This window comes from Ochlerotatus camptorhynchus, unplaced genomic scaffold (assembly GCF_037179485.1).
Source record: "Ochlerotatus camptorhynchus isolate MF236.1 unplaced genomic scaffold, CSIRO-AGI_Acam_v1.1 ptg000285l, whole genome shotgun sequence".
Lineage (NCBI taxonomy): Eukaryota > Metazoa > Arthropoda > Insecta > Diptera > Culicidae > Ochlerotatus > Ochlerotatus camptorhynchus.
Genome location: NW_027040774.1, coordinates 130,900 through 148,341, shown reverse-complemented (window position 1 = coordinate 148,341; position 17,442 = coordinate 130,900). Strand labels below are relative to the sequence as shown.

Here is a 17,442-nt window from a genome sequence, read left to right as displayed (position 1 = left end):
CAGCTAATCCAAAAAGTTATGACTTAATGCTCTTCGTATTCATTATTTTGGAAGGGAACATCGGTTTCCTATCCAAAATATTGCGTACGATGTGCCTTAAGTCATAATTTTTTGGCTTAGCTGCATTACCAAAGTTACCCCTATTATCAAAACCACCCCCGTTCATGGTACTATCACCTTAACAGCGTTATATATTAATGTGTGGTAATATTTTTTTTTTCTTTTCTTTAATTTTACAGATACAGATCCATCGCTAGAATCAATCCCATCAGCGGATCAGATCCAAGGTCCATATAATGTGGAACAATTCAATTGTATAGCTTCAACCTTACAGTTATCACCAATTTCATCGAGAAGTATGAGAAGTATGAATTATCGTGTTCAAAAATCTGCAGAGATCACAAAGGCAGTGCGTAAAAATATATTTGGGATGGATTTAGACGATGTCAACAAATCAAATGATTTTGACGAAATGATCATGCAGTTAAAGGAGAAATTTAATTTGCCTTCTACGAGTACAAATGACAAATTAAAAGTGTTATCAGTGCTCCCTAAATCATGGTCAGTGAATCAAATAGTTAATGAGTTTAATGCACCCCATCATACAGTGAAACAGATGAAAAGGCTAGTCAGAGAACAAGGTATTCTTTGTAGTAAGAAAGCAAGAAGTGGTCATGGATTTAATTATACTGAAAAACAAATTGTTTTAAATTTCTTTGACAGTGATGATATTAGTAGGCCTATGCCAGGAAGTAATGATTATGTTTCTGAATATCGAAATGGATATAAAGAGCATGTTCAGAAACGTTTATTGATGATGTCTCTTAAAGAGGCTTTTATGATTTTTGAAGAGAAATACAAAAGTGTTAAAATCGGATTTACTTCGTTCACTCAGCTCCGACCAAAGCATTGCATACTGTTGGATAGTACAGGTACACATAATGTATGTGTCTGTACTATACATGAAAATGTTAAATTGATTATTGAGCGGTTCCACGAACAAGTGGGAAATTTTTCCAGTTTTTATTTTTTGTATTTTTTGATTTGCATGAAACTTTGCATACAAGTTTTTGAGGAAGAAAAACGCCGTTTTGCATACTTGGTTCGCCATTTTGAATCTAGCCTTACTTATGAGAAGGGCCTATGAAAAATGCACATGATATCTTCAAAAAATTGTATCTCGGAAACGGTTTGTCCGATTGGTTTGGTGTCTTGGGCGAAGTTTTAGACAATTGTTGGTGTTATATGGAGAAAATATGCACGGTAAAAAAAAAGTTTGGTATTTGTGTTTTGAACTAAAATATAAATTTTCCCTTTAAAGTGACATGTCAATATTTTTTTTATTACCTTTATGTTATAGCTGACTGAAAATGCTATCTAGTGCACAGTAGGTTGTTCTGGAGAAAAATAGGATACAATGAAAAAAATTGTTTTTTAAAAAAATACAATTTTCAAAAAAGCTATTAAGAAAAGTCAAAAAAGTTTGTCACCCTAATTTTATGAAAGTACATCAAATTTGCAAACAAAAAGTACTTCGGTAACATTTTTCTAAGATGCACCGTTTAGAAGATATTACTGATTTAATATTGTTTTTTTTTGATAACTTAATAAGTTTTGGCCCTTTTCGGATGTACTCCGTGTTTTTCCAGTTTCAAAAGTATTTTTTTTCGGAAAGATTGGAAAATTTTGAGTTAAAATGACACTGACAGCTTAAAGATTCGAGTGAAATTCTCTGCCTTAAAAGTATTTTGAAAAACAAGTTACAAAATCCCACTATCAGGAACAATGATTTCTTCAAATGATTTTTGGTGCGTTGTGCTGAAAACGTGCTAACAAGTATTAGATACATGTAATCAGATACCAGTTAGCTGTACTACGTACAGTTGGTGATTGTAAACATGGTCTTTGTTGGAACTAGTCCACCATGGCCACGCTGGCCATAACGAGGCTAGCTCCGTCGTTGACCGTTCCTTAATAATAAATAAAAAGAACGCAGTAGTCACCTTCCATCAAACTAGAGGGCTGCCGACTGATACCTCAATCAACAACCGCCGCACTCTTTATTCATTCCAGGTATATACAATTTACAATCTTCTTCAATAATAATATACCTACGCCAGCAAATCTACCTCGCTCCAACTATCCAAACTCGTACCTGAAGGTTCGACGATACCTGAGCGTTCAACTCTACCTATCTTCCAACAGTCTTTACCCAGCATTCTATGATTTCTACCCGGGAGCTGTATAATAATGTCTGACTCGGTTCTGAATTCATCCAGTATCTACTAGGGAAAACCAAACAGTAAATGCAGAAAGGTTGCTAGTAGCATAGTGATTATAGTAATTTCAGCGCATAATCCTGTGTTTTTGAACGAGATCCAGTGTTGTTTGATAACATAATAATTGTAAAGGAAAGTGTAACACGTTTTGGTGCAAAGGTAAGTTTTAAATACACATTTTAATTATATGTTTTGTGATATTTTCGTACAAAACTAACAATTGGAAAATATTTTCTATGTTACAGATTACAAAATGAGTAAAATAAGATGTATTCGCCCATTCAAAGACATTCAGTGTTCGAAAGAGCTGCGATATCTCACGGATGGTATCATCCAAAAACTAAAATCAATTGGATTTTCCAAGGTATCCACACTGAACACCAAGGATTTTCGTGTTTGTTCGTCTTGCCGTCTACATATTGATTCAAGAGCTCACCTCACCCAAAACGAGGAACAAAGCGTAGCCGGCGGCTCAAGGATGCCAACTGTTCAGACCATACCTGATGTACCTGATTCGCAAAGCTATGAAAGTTTGGTCACGATACCATCAGAGTCAACGCTAAGCACAATTAAATCAAATGAAGACTTCACGATGCCTGTAGACGTCGAAATATTCAACCGAGGAATAGCAGCTATTCGTGTTTCGCCTATAGATTTAGGTAAGGTTAAAAATGTTCACTATCCTGAAAAAAAGTGCGCTGAAATCGTCGAAGGTGTACGAAGAAATCTTTTTAAATTAGACGCTAAAACAGAAAAAGCAAACGAGTTTGATGAAGTCATAGAAAATATGAAAATTAATTTTTTAAATTCAGCCACAAGGCAAGAAAAACTATCAATTTTATCATTGTTGCCAAAATCATGGTCAGTACAAAAAATTGTAGACGAATTTAAAACCAGTAGAAATATGGCATCAGATGCAAGAAAGGAAAGAGATAATGTATTTGATTCATCATTTGTCTCATCGGTTTGATGTCTGTGGCGATGTTCGGCAATAGAGAGAAAATATGCACAGTATAAACACATCCAGTTTAAATGGATTAAACTGTTAGGCGATATGCAAGAGTTGAATGCACATTTTCAGCACAACGCACCAAAAATCACTTGAAGAAATCATTGTTCCTGATAGTGGGATTTTGTAACTTGTTTTTCAAAATACTTTTAAGGCAGAGAATTTCACTCGAATCTTTAAGCTGTCAGTGTCATTTTAACTCAGAATTTTCCAATCTTTCCGAAAAAAAAAAAATACTTTTGAAACTGGAAAAACACGGAGCACATCCGAAAAGGGCCAAAACTTATTAAGTTATCAAAAAAAACAATATTAAATCAGTAATATCTTCTAAACGGTGCATCTTAGAAAAATGTTACCGAAGTACTTTTTGTTTGCAAATTTGATGTACTTTCATAAAATTAGAGTGACAAACTTTTTTGACTTTTCTTAATAGCTTTTTTGAAAATTGTATTTTTTTAAAAAACAATTTTTTTCATTGTAACCTATTTTTCTCCAAAACAACCTACTGTGCACTAGATAGTATTTTTAGTCAGCTATAACATAAGGATAATAAAAAAATTATTGACATGTCACTTTAAAGGGAAAATTTATATTTTAGTTCAAAACACAAATACCAAACTTTTTTTTTACCGTGCATATTTTTTCCATATAACACCAACAATTGTCTAAAACTTCGCGCAAGACACCAAACCAATCGGACAAACCGTTTCCGAGATACAATTTTTTGAAGATATCATGTGCATTTTTCATAGGCCCTTCTCATAAGTAAGGCTAGATTCAAAATGGCGAACCAAGTATGCAAAACGGCGTTTTTCTTCCCCAAAAACTTGTATGCAAGGTTTCATGCAAATCAAAAAAGATGAAAATTACTCGTTGCTTTAATGATATGGAACCGCTCTATTAATAGTGTAAAATTTGATTCATATAAAGAAATTGCAGACAAAATACTTTGCAGTAGTCCTATTAGAACCATAGATTGTTTTTATCGTACATGTGAAGAATGCATTTCCACAGATAGTATCGTGAGGGAACTTACATCAGTATTAGAAGCAGATGATATGGAAGAAGTTTTATTTCAACAGTGGTTGACTACCGACCGTTGTAATTTGGAAACTATTATTAAACCTGCAGATGAGTTTGTTCAATATTTGACGGAAAAAGTTGAAAAGCTCATAACCCATGATTTTATTCATAAAGAGCAATCATCTTACCTAAGTAATAAAAAAAATTCTCTTCAAAACGGTGAAATTTTAGTGATTTGCGACTTTTCTGAAAATTATTCATTTATTATTCAAAACTCAGCACAGGGGTATCATTGGAAAAATAATCAAGCTACGATACATCCTTTCGAAATTTACTACATAAAAGAAAACAAGTTGGAAAATTTAAGCTTTATTATTATTTCAGAAGTATTGACCCATGATACAATAGCAGTTCAATTATTTATATCAAAATTGTTAGATTTCATTAAACAATCTATTAGTTTCACAAAAATTACTTTCATGTCAGATGGAGCAGCGGCTCATTACAAAACATAAAAAGAATTTTGCCAGTTTGTGCAACTTCAAGTCCAAGTATGGATTGGAAGCAGAATGGCACTTCTTCGCAACGTCTCATGGGAAAGGTCCATGTGACGCAATTGGAGGAACTCTCAAACGAATGGCAAAGAGAGCAAGTCTTGCTCGAGATTATGGAAACACAATCACAACTCCACAAGAACTGTATGACTGGGCAGTTAAACAAACAGATACAAGCATAACAAAATTGAACTTCTGCTTCATATCAAATGATCAATACACAAAGATGTCCAATGAACTCAAGGAGCTGTTCAGTCATGTAAAAACTATACCTGGTACACAAAAATTTCATTGTTTTGTACCTATTTCTCAAAACATAATTTCTACTAAGCGATTTTCACGTTCAAAGGAAACTCCGAAAAATTTCACTCTGTTTCCGATAGACTAATAATCAATGAAAAACTCAAATTATGTATGGAGAATTATAGGAAAATAAATTATGCACTAAACAAAAACACTAGAGTTTTCATTTATTAAAACACCATTCGAAATGCAGGAAAATCCTCTGTATTAGGCCCTTTCAAATGTTAGGCTAGATTTTTGTTTTAAGCACGCCCAGTTTATCAAAAGGTCAAAATCTTTATGCTCATTAAGTTTCAACGGATTTTAATAAGGTTGTGCGCGTATTACTATTCGACTTTGAGTGAAACACGCTAAAAAAAAAATAACATGAAAAAGTTGTTGTTCGAACAAATTTTTTTCCTTAAAAGCGCCCACTTTGCGATGTATGAAGAAAAGTTAGGTAATTATATTGCCTTTCATGAGAAAAAATATCAAGCAAATCTGAGGGTACCATTTTTGGGAAAATGACTTTTAATTTTTAAATATATTTTTTTAGAGTGTAGAAACCGAGTTTTTATTTTATTTAAATTTTTTTATAAAATTTCAGATTATTTGCTGAAAGTTCGCCATGCATCACTATTTTGTAGGGCTTGTCATTTTTAAGCTATATCGATTTGAAAAAAAATCGGCAAAAAACTTTGACCCTTATCAAATGTTAGGCGAGATAAATTTTGAAAAAAATAAGTACTCAAAGTTGCTTAAAATTGCTAAGTCTCCACACCCACAAAGTTTCATAAGGTTCTGAGAGGGTGCTGCCAACTCCGAAGACGAGTTGGCGTGAAATCCGTCATTTAGAACACCACGTGCACTTGATGAAGATAATTCTATTGAACGAATAACAAAAGGCTATACACTGGAGTCGCTTTTTACGCGGTTTTCTTTAACACGGTATTTTTTTACGCGGATTTCGGAATTTACGCGGATTGTATAATTTACGCGGTTTTTTCACGCGGTTTATCGTTATACACTGGAGTCGCTTTTTACGCGTTTTTTACAGGTTTTTTTTACGCGGTTCTTTTTAAGCGGATTTCGGAATTTACGTGATTTTTTACGCGGCACGTATCCCTCGCGTAAAAAGCGACTCAAGTGTACTCATATGTATCCTTTTCGTGGCATTTGTCATTGTTATAGTTATGAATGATGAAAATGTCAATTTTTAAGGCTAGAAAAGTTAGGTGCAATTATACTTCAAAAATTACTACATCAAAGAAACACATCATTATAGTAGAACTTATGATGGAGAATTCAGGGAATCAGAGCGTAAATCCCTTTTAACTCTGTTACGACGCCGGTGCATACTTTTTCGTAATCTATGTTGTTGAATCATACTCAGAAGGCCAGTTTCAATCGAAAATTTTCCAAAAAAGGGAAATAGTAAAACTATTCTTAATCCAATACCAACGAAAAGTTATGATCAACGCAAGGTGGGTCGTTTAGAATCGAAATACATACCTACTTAAGTTTTTATTATCGAGGTATTTGTTATTTTATGGAAAACTAATCAAAATGTTTCGAAGACGTCAAAATATCTAGCTACAATTTTGATTAACTTCAGAATTAATTTCAGGATAATCTATGTAAAGATTTTTGAGAATTCTATGCACTTTAAATCGTTAATAAGTGTAAGAAAAAAAAACTTCAAAACCAATTGGCCTACACAAAACAAACATCAATTCAAACATAACTTTTCAAAAGGACGTTTCATACGTTGATAATTAATAAGAGAAAATGGGATGAAAATAAATAAAAGGCGGTGTTAAATCAATGAACCATGCATTAAGGCCTTGATCGATTCTCTTAATCGACTTTCTCTTTTGTTAATAACTTGAGTACAGAACCGTTTCTTGTCGTATTTGTCATATTAGAAGCTAGATAATATCTTCTATCATCGATCTGTGAGCAGAAAATAGCTGGAAATGTCTTAAAATGGCCGTGAGGATGCAACGAGAAAGTCGACGAAGAAAATGCTACTTAGAACCTAATTCAGTGTTCAGCTTTAAATTTGCCCGAAAGCCAAAAAGTTCCTTGTTAGACCAAACCCAGTTGATAAACAGAGTAAAGTTTTGTAAACATGCAATTAAAAAGTGTAGTCTGAGGTCTGAGAGGCAATGTTTGCAACAAATGTCGCGGTTTATGCGGAAAATAGGGTAAATGTCGGCTTCGGCACCGATTGACTGATCGGCAACCAAAATTTATACGTAACTGTATTGTCCATCAACACACGTTGAATATATTCTCAAGATTCTTAAGCCTTTTAGCTTCAATTTGATTTCAGTTTTACGAGTGAGTAATCCTGTTATGAAATATTTTTCTTAAAATGAAATATATGTACTGCAAATTGCGGCTGATTTCAAGATTCCTGGTTTTTTTTAACTAGTTTCATAATATAGAGTGAAAAATTAAACTTTTTCAATTTAGCAATCAAACCTACATGTCAAACACTGCCGAATGCTTTTTTCTATGTGTAGAAGAGCAACTCCAGTCATGCTTGGCATACACAGTTTTGGTCACGAACTGCTCATTTGCTAATAACTTTACACACAGTTGACGGAACACAGTTCTTTTTGAAGCAGTAGATAGAATAGAGTGTAAGCTTGTTATAGATATGTAAAAAAAAAGTAGATTTTAATGCTAGTAGTAAACTGTATTGCACACTACACATCTCGGAATTTAAGTGTTAAATTGATTAGTGTTGATTCAAATGTTAAGCTTTACCTAATATTCGCACATCTATAGTAAACTATGAGCCTAAATTTTTCTAAAAGAAAAATAAATTTCAACATCTGAGTGAAAAAGTTATTACTAAATGAGCAGTTGGTGTGTACAACTGTGCATGCCAAGCATAACTCCAGTTGAGCAGCCTTCAGATTTTTTTGAACGAATTAAATTGGTAACTTTTAAGAATTGATGCGCAGTTGAATGCTTATGGCGAAATCCAAACTGCTCATCTGCCAAAATTGAGTTCGTTATGTTGTGAAGCATCAAAATTATCTTTTCAAAAAGTTTACTTATTTAATAAACCAAACTTATTGGACGGCGAGAGTTGGACGGTAGTTAGAAGCTTCAACTGGATTTTTATCCGGCTTCAAAATTGGAACAACTTTTGCATTTTTCCATTTATCAGGAAAGTATGCCAAATGGAAACATCTGTTAAATAATGTTACCAAGAAAAACAAAGTACTCTCGGGCAGCTTTTTGATGAGGATATGGAAAATTTCATCATCACCTGGAGCTTTAATATTTTGAAACCTTCTTCCTGACCATTTGATTCCCGTCAATAATGGATGGCAATCGATGTTCGTCAGTGATTGGTACTAAATTATGGCACAGAGACCGACGTTAAATAAAGAATTCACGAAGAAGAAGAGGAATAACAGTAGTCAAATTTCCATTGTATGCAGTGATGCCAACAATCAGTAAGCAGATGCAGTATTTGATTGCTGATCAACATCGGTTTACTGTCGGCCGCTCTACAACCACCAATCTGCTGTGTCTCACATCGTATATAACCTAAAGCATGTCGGATCGGATTCAAACGGACTATTTATTCAGACCTATCCGCAGCATTCGCCAAGTTGAACCATGCTATTGCGATTACTAACTCGACAGGCTCGGTGTAGGCGGTAATCTTCTGAGTTGGTTTCGATCATATCTTACCGGTCACCAAATAAAGGTAGCCATAGGAGATTGCAGATCAGCTAGCTTCTTCGCCACATCAGGTATACCTCAGGGAAGCCACATGGGACCGTTAATTTTTATACTGTACTTCAACGACGTGCATCTGGTCATCGAAGCTCCTCGGTTATCATATGCAGATGACCTCAAAATCTTCCTACGAATCTGCTCCATTGCTGACTGTCACTTTCTTCAACGTCAGCTGAATGTATTCGCTAGTTGGTGCAGTTTAAACAGAATGGTAGTGAACCCAGCCAAATGCTCCGCTATTACGTTCTCACGAAAACAACAACCGATAATATTTAGCTATGATCTGCTTGGCTCGACAATCGAACGCGTGAATCAGGTGAAAGACTTGGGTGTGATCTTGGATTCGCAGCTTTCATTCAAACAACACATTGCATATGTTGTCGATAAGGCGTCAAGAACTTCACTGTCAAAAATCTCTCTATTGTTCGCTTGTTCGATCGACGCCTGAGTATTGTTCAGCGGTTTGGAACCCAAACTACAACAAAGGTGCCGAGAGAATTGAATCTGTTCAACGTCGCTTTCTTCGTTTTGCGTTGCGTAGATTGCCTTGGAATGATCCGTTTCGATTACCCAGTTACGAAAGCCGTTGTCAACTCATCGACCTGGAACTTCTCCGGACTAGAAGAGACATAAGCAGAGCCCTAACCGTGGCCGATATCCTGCAAGGAAGGACAGATTGCGAGGCTATCTTGAGGCAAATTGACCTGAATGTTCAACCCCGACCGCTTCGTAATAACCTGCCTCTACGTCGCACAAATTATGGAGCATACGGTACGATTTGCGGACTGCAGAGAATATTCAACAGAGTTGCATCTGTTTTCGACTTTCATCTCTCCGTGATGCGCTTCGGCAAAAGTTTTCTTTTGTTTTTCGCCGGCAGGAGTAAGTGACTATAAGATATATGTTTTTTAATGTTATTTTTATGTTATGACCATGCTTGAATGTATTTTTTTTACTATAGTTGATAAGGTTAATATCATTGGGGCTTGATCCAGCCTGTTGATGTAAAACAACAATAAACAATACACATATACATTCAAAGTGTTTATATGTTACTTCATACGCAAAGATAGCGATTTTCAGAGTTGGTTGGAAATGCTAACATGAAGCTTTAGTGTGATAATTTATTAGCTAGAGAATGATCTTTAGAAGAGGGTTTGCGGATAGTTCCGTTAGAGTACGGCAGTATGAAAATTGGCCCTTCGCTCATTTTCAACTTCTAAAGATCATTCTCTAGCTAATAAATTATCACACTAAAGCTTCACGTTAGCATTTCCAACCAATTCCAATAAACATATAATTCTACTTAGAACTATCTTGGATTCGTCCGGTGATTTTGCATGGAATCTGGTGTTCCTCAGAACTACTTCGAAAGTAGATTTCTGAACTCTTGGAATGAGTTCCTTAGGCATTCAAATAGAATTTCATGAGCCTTGGAAATTTTGCTTGGTTGGCTGATTTTTTTTTTCAAATCCTTGATCTTGGTAAATATGCAATGCCCAATATCATGAATATTTATCTTCGTTCCAGATTCTTGAATATTTCTTCAGGTATAAATATTTATAAACCCAGAGATTAAAAAAAAATTCAAGTATAAAATCTGTGAAAAATATCCATCATGAGCGTCTAAATTTTAAAATGTATTTATTTATTTACTGTCGTCAATTAGATGTAGACCGTATGACCGCCAAATACTAACGATACATTTTCTCCTCTATTAAGTTAAATGAGTGAAAGAATAAAACAAGGAAAAGGAAATGTAGAAATTATAAAATACATTCTTTTCTTAATAATGTAAGAGAATTTTAAAATTGCTTGAGGAATGAAGAAATTCCCTGAGAATAACAAATGTTTCCAAGGAAAATAAAATACACCCCCAGTTGTACGGTAGTTGACACGCTGTTTTGTTCGAACACAAATATATACATGTCAAATAAATCATTTTTAAACTATTGCTTATAAATCATTGTCGATTTTTTAGTAATAATTGAGGAAAATACGCAACAAACAATTTTAGCTGCAAAATAGTTAAAAAGACAAAAATTGACTTATACAGCTAATTTTTGCCTGTATAAGCTAGTCTGCAGCTAAACTTGTTTATTGGGTAGTCTCAAAGAGAATCTTCAAATAATTGCGTTGCGGACCGTGGCGGACAACGTAAACAGAGGATTCGTTGAAAACATATTACTCGAAAAAAGAACGAGAAAATACACTCACCATCAAACAGCACATCCTGATAGTGCACTGAATCCTTATCCAAGTTTTCCTCCTCCTGTTTGGCCCACTGTCCGCGCATCTCGCGAAACCGTTCACCAATGGTTTCCTCAGTGATGGCCATCGATGGAACGGGACCAATTACTTCTCCTTCCTCTTCATCCTCAACCACATCCTTCTTAGTATCCCGTCCCAACTCTCTGTCCTTTCGTAGACATTCTTCCAAATCTTGCTTCTTACATTTACGACTCCGCCCTAGATAATCCGTATATTCAACCCTAGAAACAAAAATAGGTTGTTGTATCATTTCACGCAAATAAATTCTATGCAAATGTAGCAACTCACCAATTTTCATCTAATTTTGAACTGAATAGTACACGATTCCTGGGAGGCTCATCCTCATCAGATGACGAATGATTATCCGAGCTACTGTAATAATTCTCTGGCATCGGTTTATCGGTTTGTTTCTTCTGATTGAACATCACCAAACATTGTTCGTCACTGTTGAGCGATCCACCGGATTGCACCATGCGCTCATAGTATTTTGCTTTCGACTCAAGGATCTTTTTCGAACGAGCCAATTCGGCGGAATCTTCCAGCTCAAAAGGTGCATTCTTGCCTTTCGCTGAAGATGACTGTTTTTTCGCCTCGACCGAGGAGGACGGCGGCTTTTCCGGTTTGGGAGCTTTCTTCGGTACGAAATCATCGATTGAGGAGCATGCTTTGGCTCGGGATACTTCCTCCTGTTTACGGAGCAATTCTGCCTTCAAGCTGAGAAGCTGACGGAGTGAATCAAAACATAGGATCGGATTGAACTGAGGACATGATCTCCATTACTTACCGATGATTTATCGATGTCTATCTTCCTGTTCGGGTCATTCATGGCTGAAGGAACTGAATAGTACCTAACAAAACGATTTGCAAACAAATTTTACAGTAGCGACTCTAATCTGTTTGTCAACAAAAATCATATGGTCCGGGATCCCGAGCAAACGTTGTAGAGAATTTAAATTAACAACGTATGATCCAGCGATGCCAATATTCCACACGAAACGAATTCACGGCGAATGAGAACTACCCAAATTTGAGATTAGTTCACTCATAATCGCCAAAAGTTCAGGAACTCAGCGATGAGTAAATTTGCCTCATGTTTTCCCAGGTTTTTCCAGGATTTTCCAGGGAAAAATTCACGAATTTGAGAAAAGTAAAGATTGGATTCACTCAGTCTATTGGTACTACCCTAATAAAAAATACCATAAACGAACGATAACCCTAATGATTGAACTATTCCACTAATGGTTTGGATACCCCGAACACGTCGTTAAGCAAATTAACCATAACATTTTTATTAGGGTGCTCCGAGACTGAATAAAATTTTCGTCAATTTCCTCATTTTCCGGCAGATTTTTTTAGGTTTTCCACAGGAAACTATGAGATAAATTTTACTCATCGCTGAGTTCCTGCACTTTTGGCGATTATGAGTGAACTAAACTCAAATTTGGGTCGTTCTCATTCGCCGTGAAAATTATTAATTATTTTATTCATGTGTTTCACTTAAACATTTTTTGTCAAAACATCAGCCTTTACACTCCATACACATTCCATACACGGTAATCGCAAAAAATTATTTTATGACTATTGGCGTTGACGGCACCGTCGAAAAATGTGCTCTTCCTGCAAATATAGACAGTTTTCATTGGAATTTTCAGAGGAGTGAAAGGGTAGTACAGACACAGACAACAGACAGTAACACTCGCAAATAGATCATCGAACAAGCATTTAACGGTCAATTTAAAAGTATCGTAGTTGGTAGTACCGCCACCAAAATGAGTAAAATTTTACACATTTATGAGTAATTACTAGTACAAAAATAAATAAATTTTATGCATTTATGAGCAGGGTGCCTTCCATTCATTTTGACTAAAAAAATGTTTTAAACGCTGGCCAGACTGAGCAGTTATAACATGTTATAACGGTTGTCAAATAATTGCAACACAGAAACCACCATCAAGATAGCGCTATAACATGTTATAACTCTGTAGTCTGAACGTACTATTAGGAAATTATTGAATAATAAGATATTATGATGGTATTTTGCTTGTGTAAGGAACAAGAAAAGATTTTAAAGTTTGTGTTTGACACATAAAACCTGTAAATTTAGCTTTGACAGAGCCACAATGAACGATTTTCTGATCGCCTCTTCGCGAAGAGTGGGTGAGATAAATGACAAAATCGTTTATTGCGATTCTCGTGCAGCAAGATTGGCTGGTATTATGTGTCAAACACAAACTCCACAATATTTTCTTGTTCCTTACAGAAACAAAATATTATTATAATATCTTATTATTCCATAATTTCATAAAACATTTGTTTAGCCAAAGTGAATAGAAGGCACCCTGTTTATGAGTAACAGATGCTCATAAAAGGTGTAAAAAATACACACATTTTAGGTGTAGTCCCGTTTTAGCCGAATATGCATACTTTATACTTTATAGTCAAAATTGAGTCCTTTATAGTACGTTCAGACTACAGAGCTATAACATGTTAGGGGTCGTCCATTAATTATGTCACACATTCAGGGGGGAGGGGGGTTTTGAAAACTGTGACGAGCCATACAAAAAATAATTAAGGTTCATACAAAAAATGTGACACAGGGGGGAGGGGGCGTTGAAAATGTGCCAAATTTGCGTGACATAATTAATGGACCATCCCTTATAGCACTATCTTGATGGTGGTTTCTGTGTTACAATTATTTGGCAACCGTTATAACATGTTATAACGGTTCTATAACATTCCCCAGAAAACCATTCCCCAGAATCTCATTCCCCAGAATCTCATTCCCCAGAATGCACCATTCCCCAGAAAAGCATTCCCCAGAATGAACCATTCCCCAGAAAACCATTCCCCAGAATTAAAGAGCCTGAATTTATAAAGAGGTGACACCTTATCCATTTGACAGGTCTTATGCTCGATTGGAATGACTTTTCCTATGAATTTGACAGACAATCGATTGTTCCAATTTTGAGATGTCGTCTCTTTATAAATTCAGCGTCTTTACCCAGAATGTACCATTCCCCAGAAAAGTATGCCATGTATTAGATTGACTATTTTTGTTTATTATAGTCACTCCTGGAATTTTCTTTCGCGTATATATAAAAAGAATAGAAAAACTTCTTAATGGATCAAGGCGTTTTCCTTTCTTTGAAAATATAAGAAAAGGAAATAATTAATTCTTTGGATATACTTTAAAGAAGGGAATATTCCCTTCTTTTAATATATGAAAGAGAACATAATTAATTCGTTAAATATATGATAAAGGAGGGAATATTCCCTTCTTTGAAAATATAAGAAAAGGAAATAATTAATTCTTTGGATAAACGATAAAGATGGGAATATTCCCTTCTTTTAATATTTGTAAGAGAACATGATTAATTCGTTAAATATATGATAAAGAAGGGAATATTCCCTTCTTTGAAAATAAAACAAAAAGAAAGAATTAATTATTTGGATATACGATAAAGAAGGGAATATTCCCTTCTTTGATTATATAGAAGAGAACATCATTAATTCGTTAAATAAATGATAAAGAAGGGAATATTCCCTTCTTCGAAAATATAAGAAAAGGAAATAATTAATTCTTTAGATAAACGATAAAGAAGGGAATATTCCTTTCTTTGAATATATAAAAGAGAAAATAATTAATTCTTTGGATGTATGATAAAGAAGGGAATATTCCCTTCTTTTAATATATAAGGAAAATATATAATCAATAGCTTTTCGCAAGGGACTCGGGGTAATGACCATTTTGGATAATAACGAGTGGAATAATGTTATAAATTTGTAATCGGTAGTTCAACGTTCCATGCACCGATTTTTTAATCCATCACGAGAAATCCTTCAACTCAGGTCGAACATTCGATTTATTTGGAAGAGTGCATTGTTTTTGTTTTTGTTCTATTTTCATTTCAATATTATTATTTTAAAATAACAAGTTTTCTCGAGATTATAGATATAATAAAATAAAAACATTTATAACAGCTAAGCAGTACAATTGATCGTGAACTCTCCAGTAGGAGTTTCTGCAATGGATATAGAAGAACATATTACGATTCATAACGGAGACGGGATAAGTTCCAATTCCATTAGCAACTTCTGACTAAATAAACAAGCTGAATTCTGTTCTTCAACTTCCTCTTGCTGTGGATCCGGTTCCCGGGTTGGTTGATGTTTGGTGGAAAAGATTACCGTGACATTGGAGTTGCACGAGCGAACAGCCTCGAAGTAGTGATGTGCAGCGGTCCTGATAATAGTGCGACTGGTTCTGGTGATTTCGGTTCTTTTCATACGGACATCTCCTCCATGTAGTTAAAAATATTAACCTGGATTTGAAAAAGATTGAGTTCATTGATTTTTTTTATGATGTCTGATTATTAAACCCTACCTGAACATGCGTGCCGGTTCCTCATTCGTGTACACCGAGATTCATGCTGCAGAATCGTGCTAATCGATCTTGAAAGTTCTCCCAGTGGCAGCGGTAAGGGCGCAGCAATAGGTGCAGGATAATTCAATTCGAAAGAATTTATTATTGAAATGATTTGTAGGACCGCTTTTCACAGTATTTACCTGTTATTCATATTATTTCTAAATAATTCAGAAACATTTACTCTGCTCTTTAGTTTACCAAACGACCTACCGAAACAATTAAAAATAATGGTTTGAAGCGAGAACGGTACCATCGAGTTTGACATGACGTGTGTACTTTGGTATACATTAAATGAATTTCTCACCGTTATTCTTCTTCTTCTTCTTCTTCGCATTTCAAGCTTATTGCATATCGCACATTAGCTTATTGCGTGCTCTCAACTTAGTGTTCTAGAGACACTTCCACAGTTATTAATTGAAAGCTTTCGATGCCTGTACCATTTTTGCATTAGTATAATCACAAACGAAGTGACAGACGGAGCGGCTCGAATACTTTGGTGACTAACCTTCTATTGCAATTTTTCAGTGTACCACATGGCAACACCACTACTACTGGATTGTACCACATGGCAACACTACTACTGCTACTACTGGATTGAACTAGCATTTTCACCAAATGTACTAGAATATTTTGGTTCTATCTCTTTCACTCTACTCAAAACTGAAATGCATAAAAAAATGACAAAATGATACGCACTCTTTGCACACTGTCAAAGAATCATTGTACACAAAATCAACTTTGTTCAAATCAAAACAAAAAAACTAACCCATCTGGTGGATGATGGCACAAGCTTCCAAGAAAATTCTATTACAGTGAACCACATTATTTAAATGGATTTCTTCGCCAGTAAGTCGTCTGTCACTTCGTTTGTGGTATAATTGTGTGGCAAGTCCAATCATACATCTATGCCAAAGGAAGTCGAGAAATTTTCCAACCCGAAAAATTCCTAGACCAGACCAGGAATCGAACCCAGCCACCTCCAGCATGGTCTTGCTTTGTAGCTGCGTCTTTATCGACTGAGCTAAGGGAGGCCCCCACCGTTATTCAGCCTCAGTATAATCACAAACGAAGTGACAGACGGAGCGGCTCGAAAACTTTGGTGACTAACCTTCTATTGCAATTTTTCAGTGTACCACATGGCAACACCACTACTACTGGATTGTACCACATGGCAACACTACTACCATAGAGGTAACTCTAAGACCACTGGGTCCCGAAGAAAATCATTATTATTTTTGGCTCACTCAGTACCAGAACAACGGTCCCAAGCAGTCCCAAGCTATTTCACTCACCCCTGCATGTTCTGCATGAATCCACACACCCCTGATGTTATCTGTCAAACTTTCATAGCGAATCAAAACAAACATAGTGTAGTAATAGAATTTCAACTAGAATAGGGTACGTTAATCGTTTGCTTGGGACCAATAGGCTACTAAAGTGGTGAGCCAATTTAAAATCGTTAGTTTCGTATTGATTGTTGCTACTACTGCTACTACTGGATTGAACTAGCATTTTCACCAAATGTACTAGAATATTTTGGTTCTATCTCTTTCACTCTACTCAAAACTGAAATGCATAAAAAAATGACAAAATGATACGCACTCTTTGCACACTGTCAAAGAATCATTGTACACAAAATCAACTTTGTTCAAATCAAAACAAAAAAACTAACCCATCTGGTGGATGATGGCACAAGCTTCCAAGAAAATTCTATTACAGTGAACCACATTATTTAAATGGATTTCTTCGCCAGTAAGTCGTCTGTCACTTCGTTTGTGGTATAATTATGAAGTCATATTCTCACCAATGTATTGCGAATTTCACACCAAATTG

The 17,442-nt window shown here is 35.3% G+C and overlaps 1 protein-coding gene across 1 annotated transcript in view; it reads right to left on the bottom strand.

Annotated features, from left to right (window-relative positions):
* The window catches only part of LOC135706683 (coiled-coil domain-containing protein 174), a 43,218-nt gene extending 31,166 nt beyond the window's left edge, over window positions 1–12,052 (bottom strand). Inside the window, exons 1-3 of the mRNA XM_065228328.1 lie at window positions 11,968–12,052; window positions 11,472–11,905; window positions 11,130–11,404 (exon numbers count right to left, since the gene is read on the bottom strand). Coding sequence (XP_065084400.1) covers window positions 11,130–11,404; window positions 11,472–11,905; window positions 11,968–12,009 — 751 coding nt within the window. The 5' untranslated portion in view covers window positions 12,010–12,052. The remainder of the gene's footprint in view (window positions 1–11,129; window positions 11,405–11,471; window positions 11,906–11,967) is intronic.
* Window positions 12,053–17,442: the final 5,390 nt, after the last annotated feature.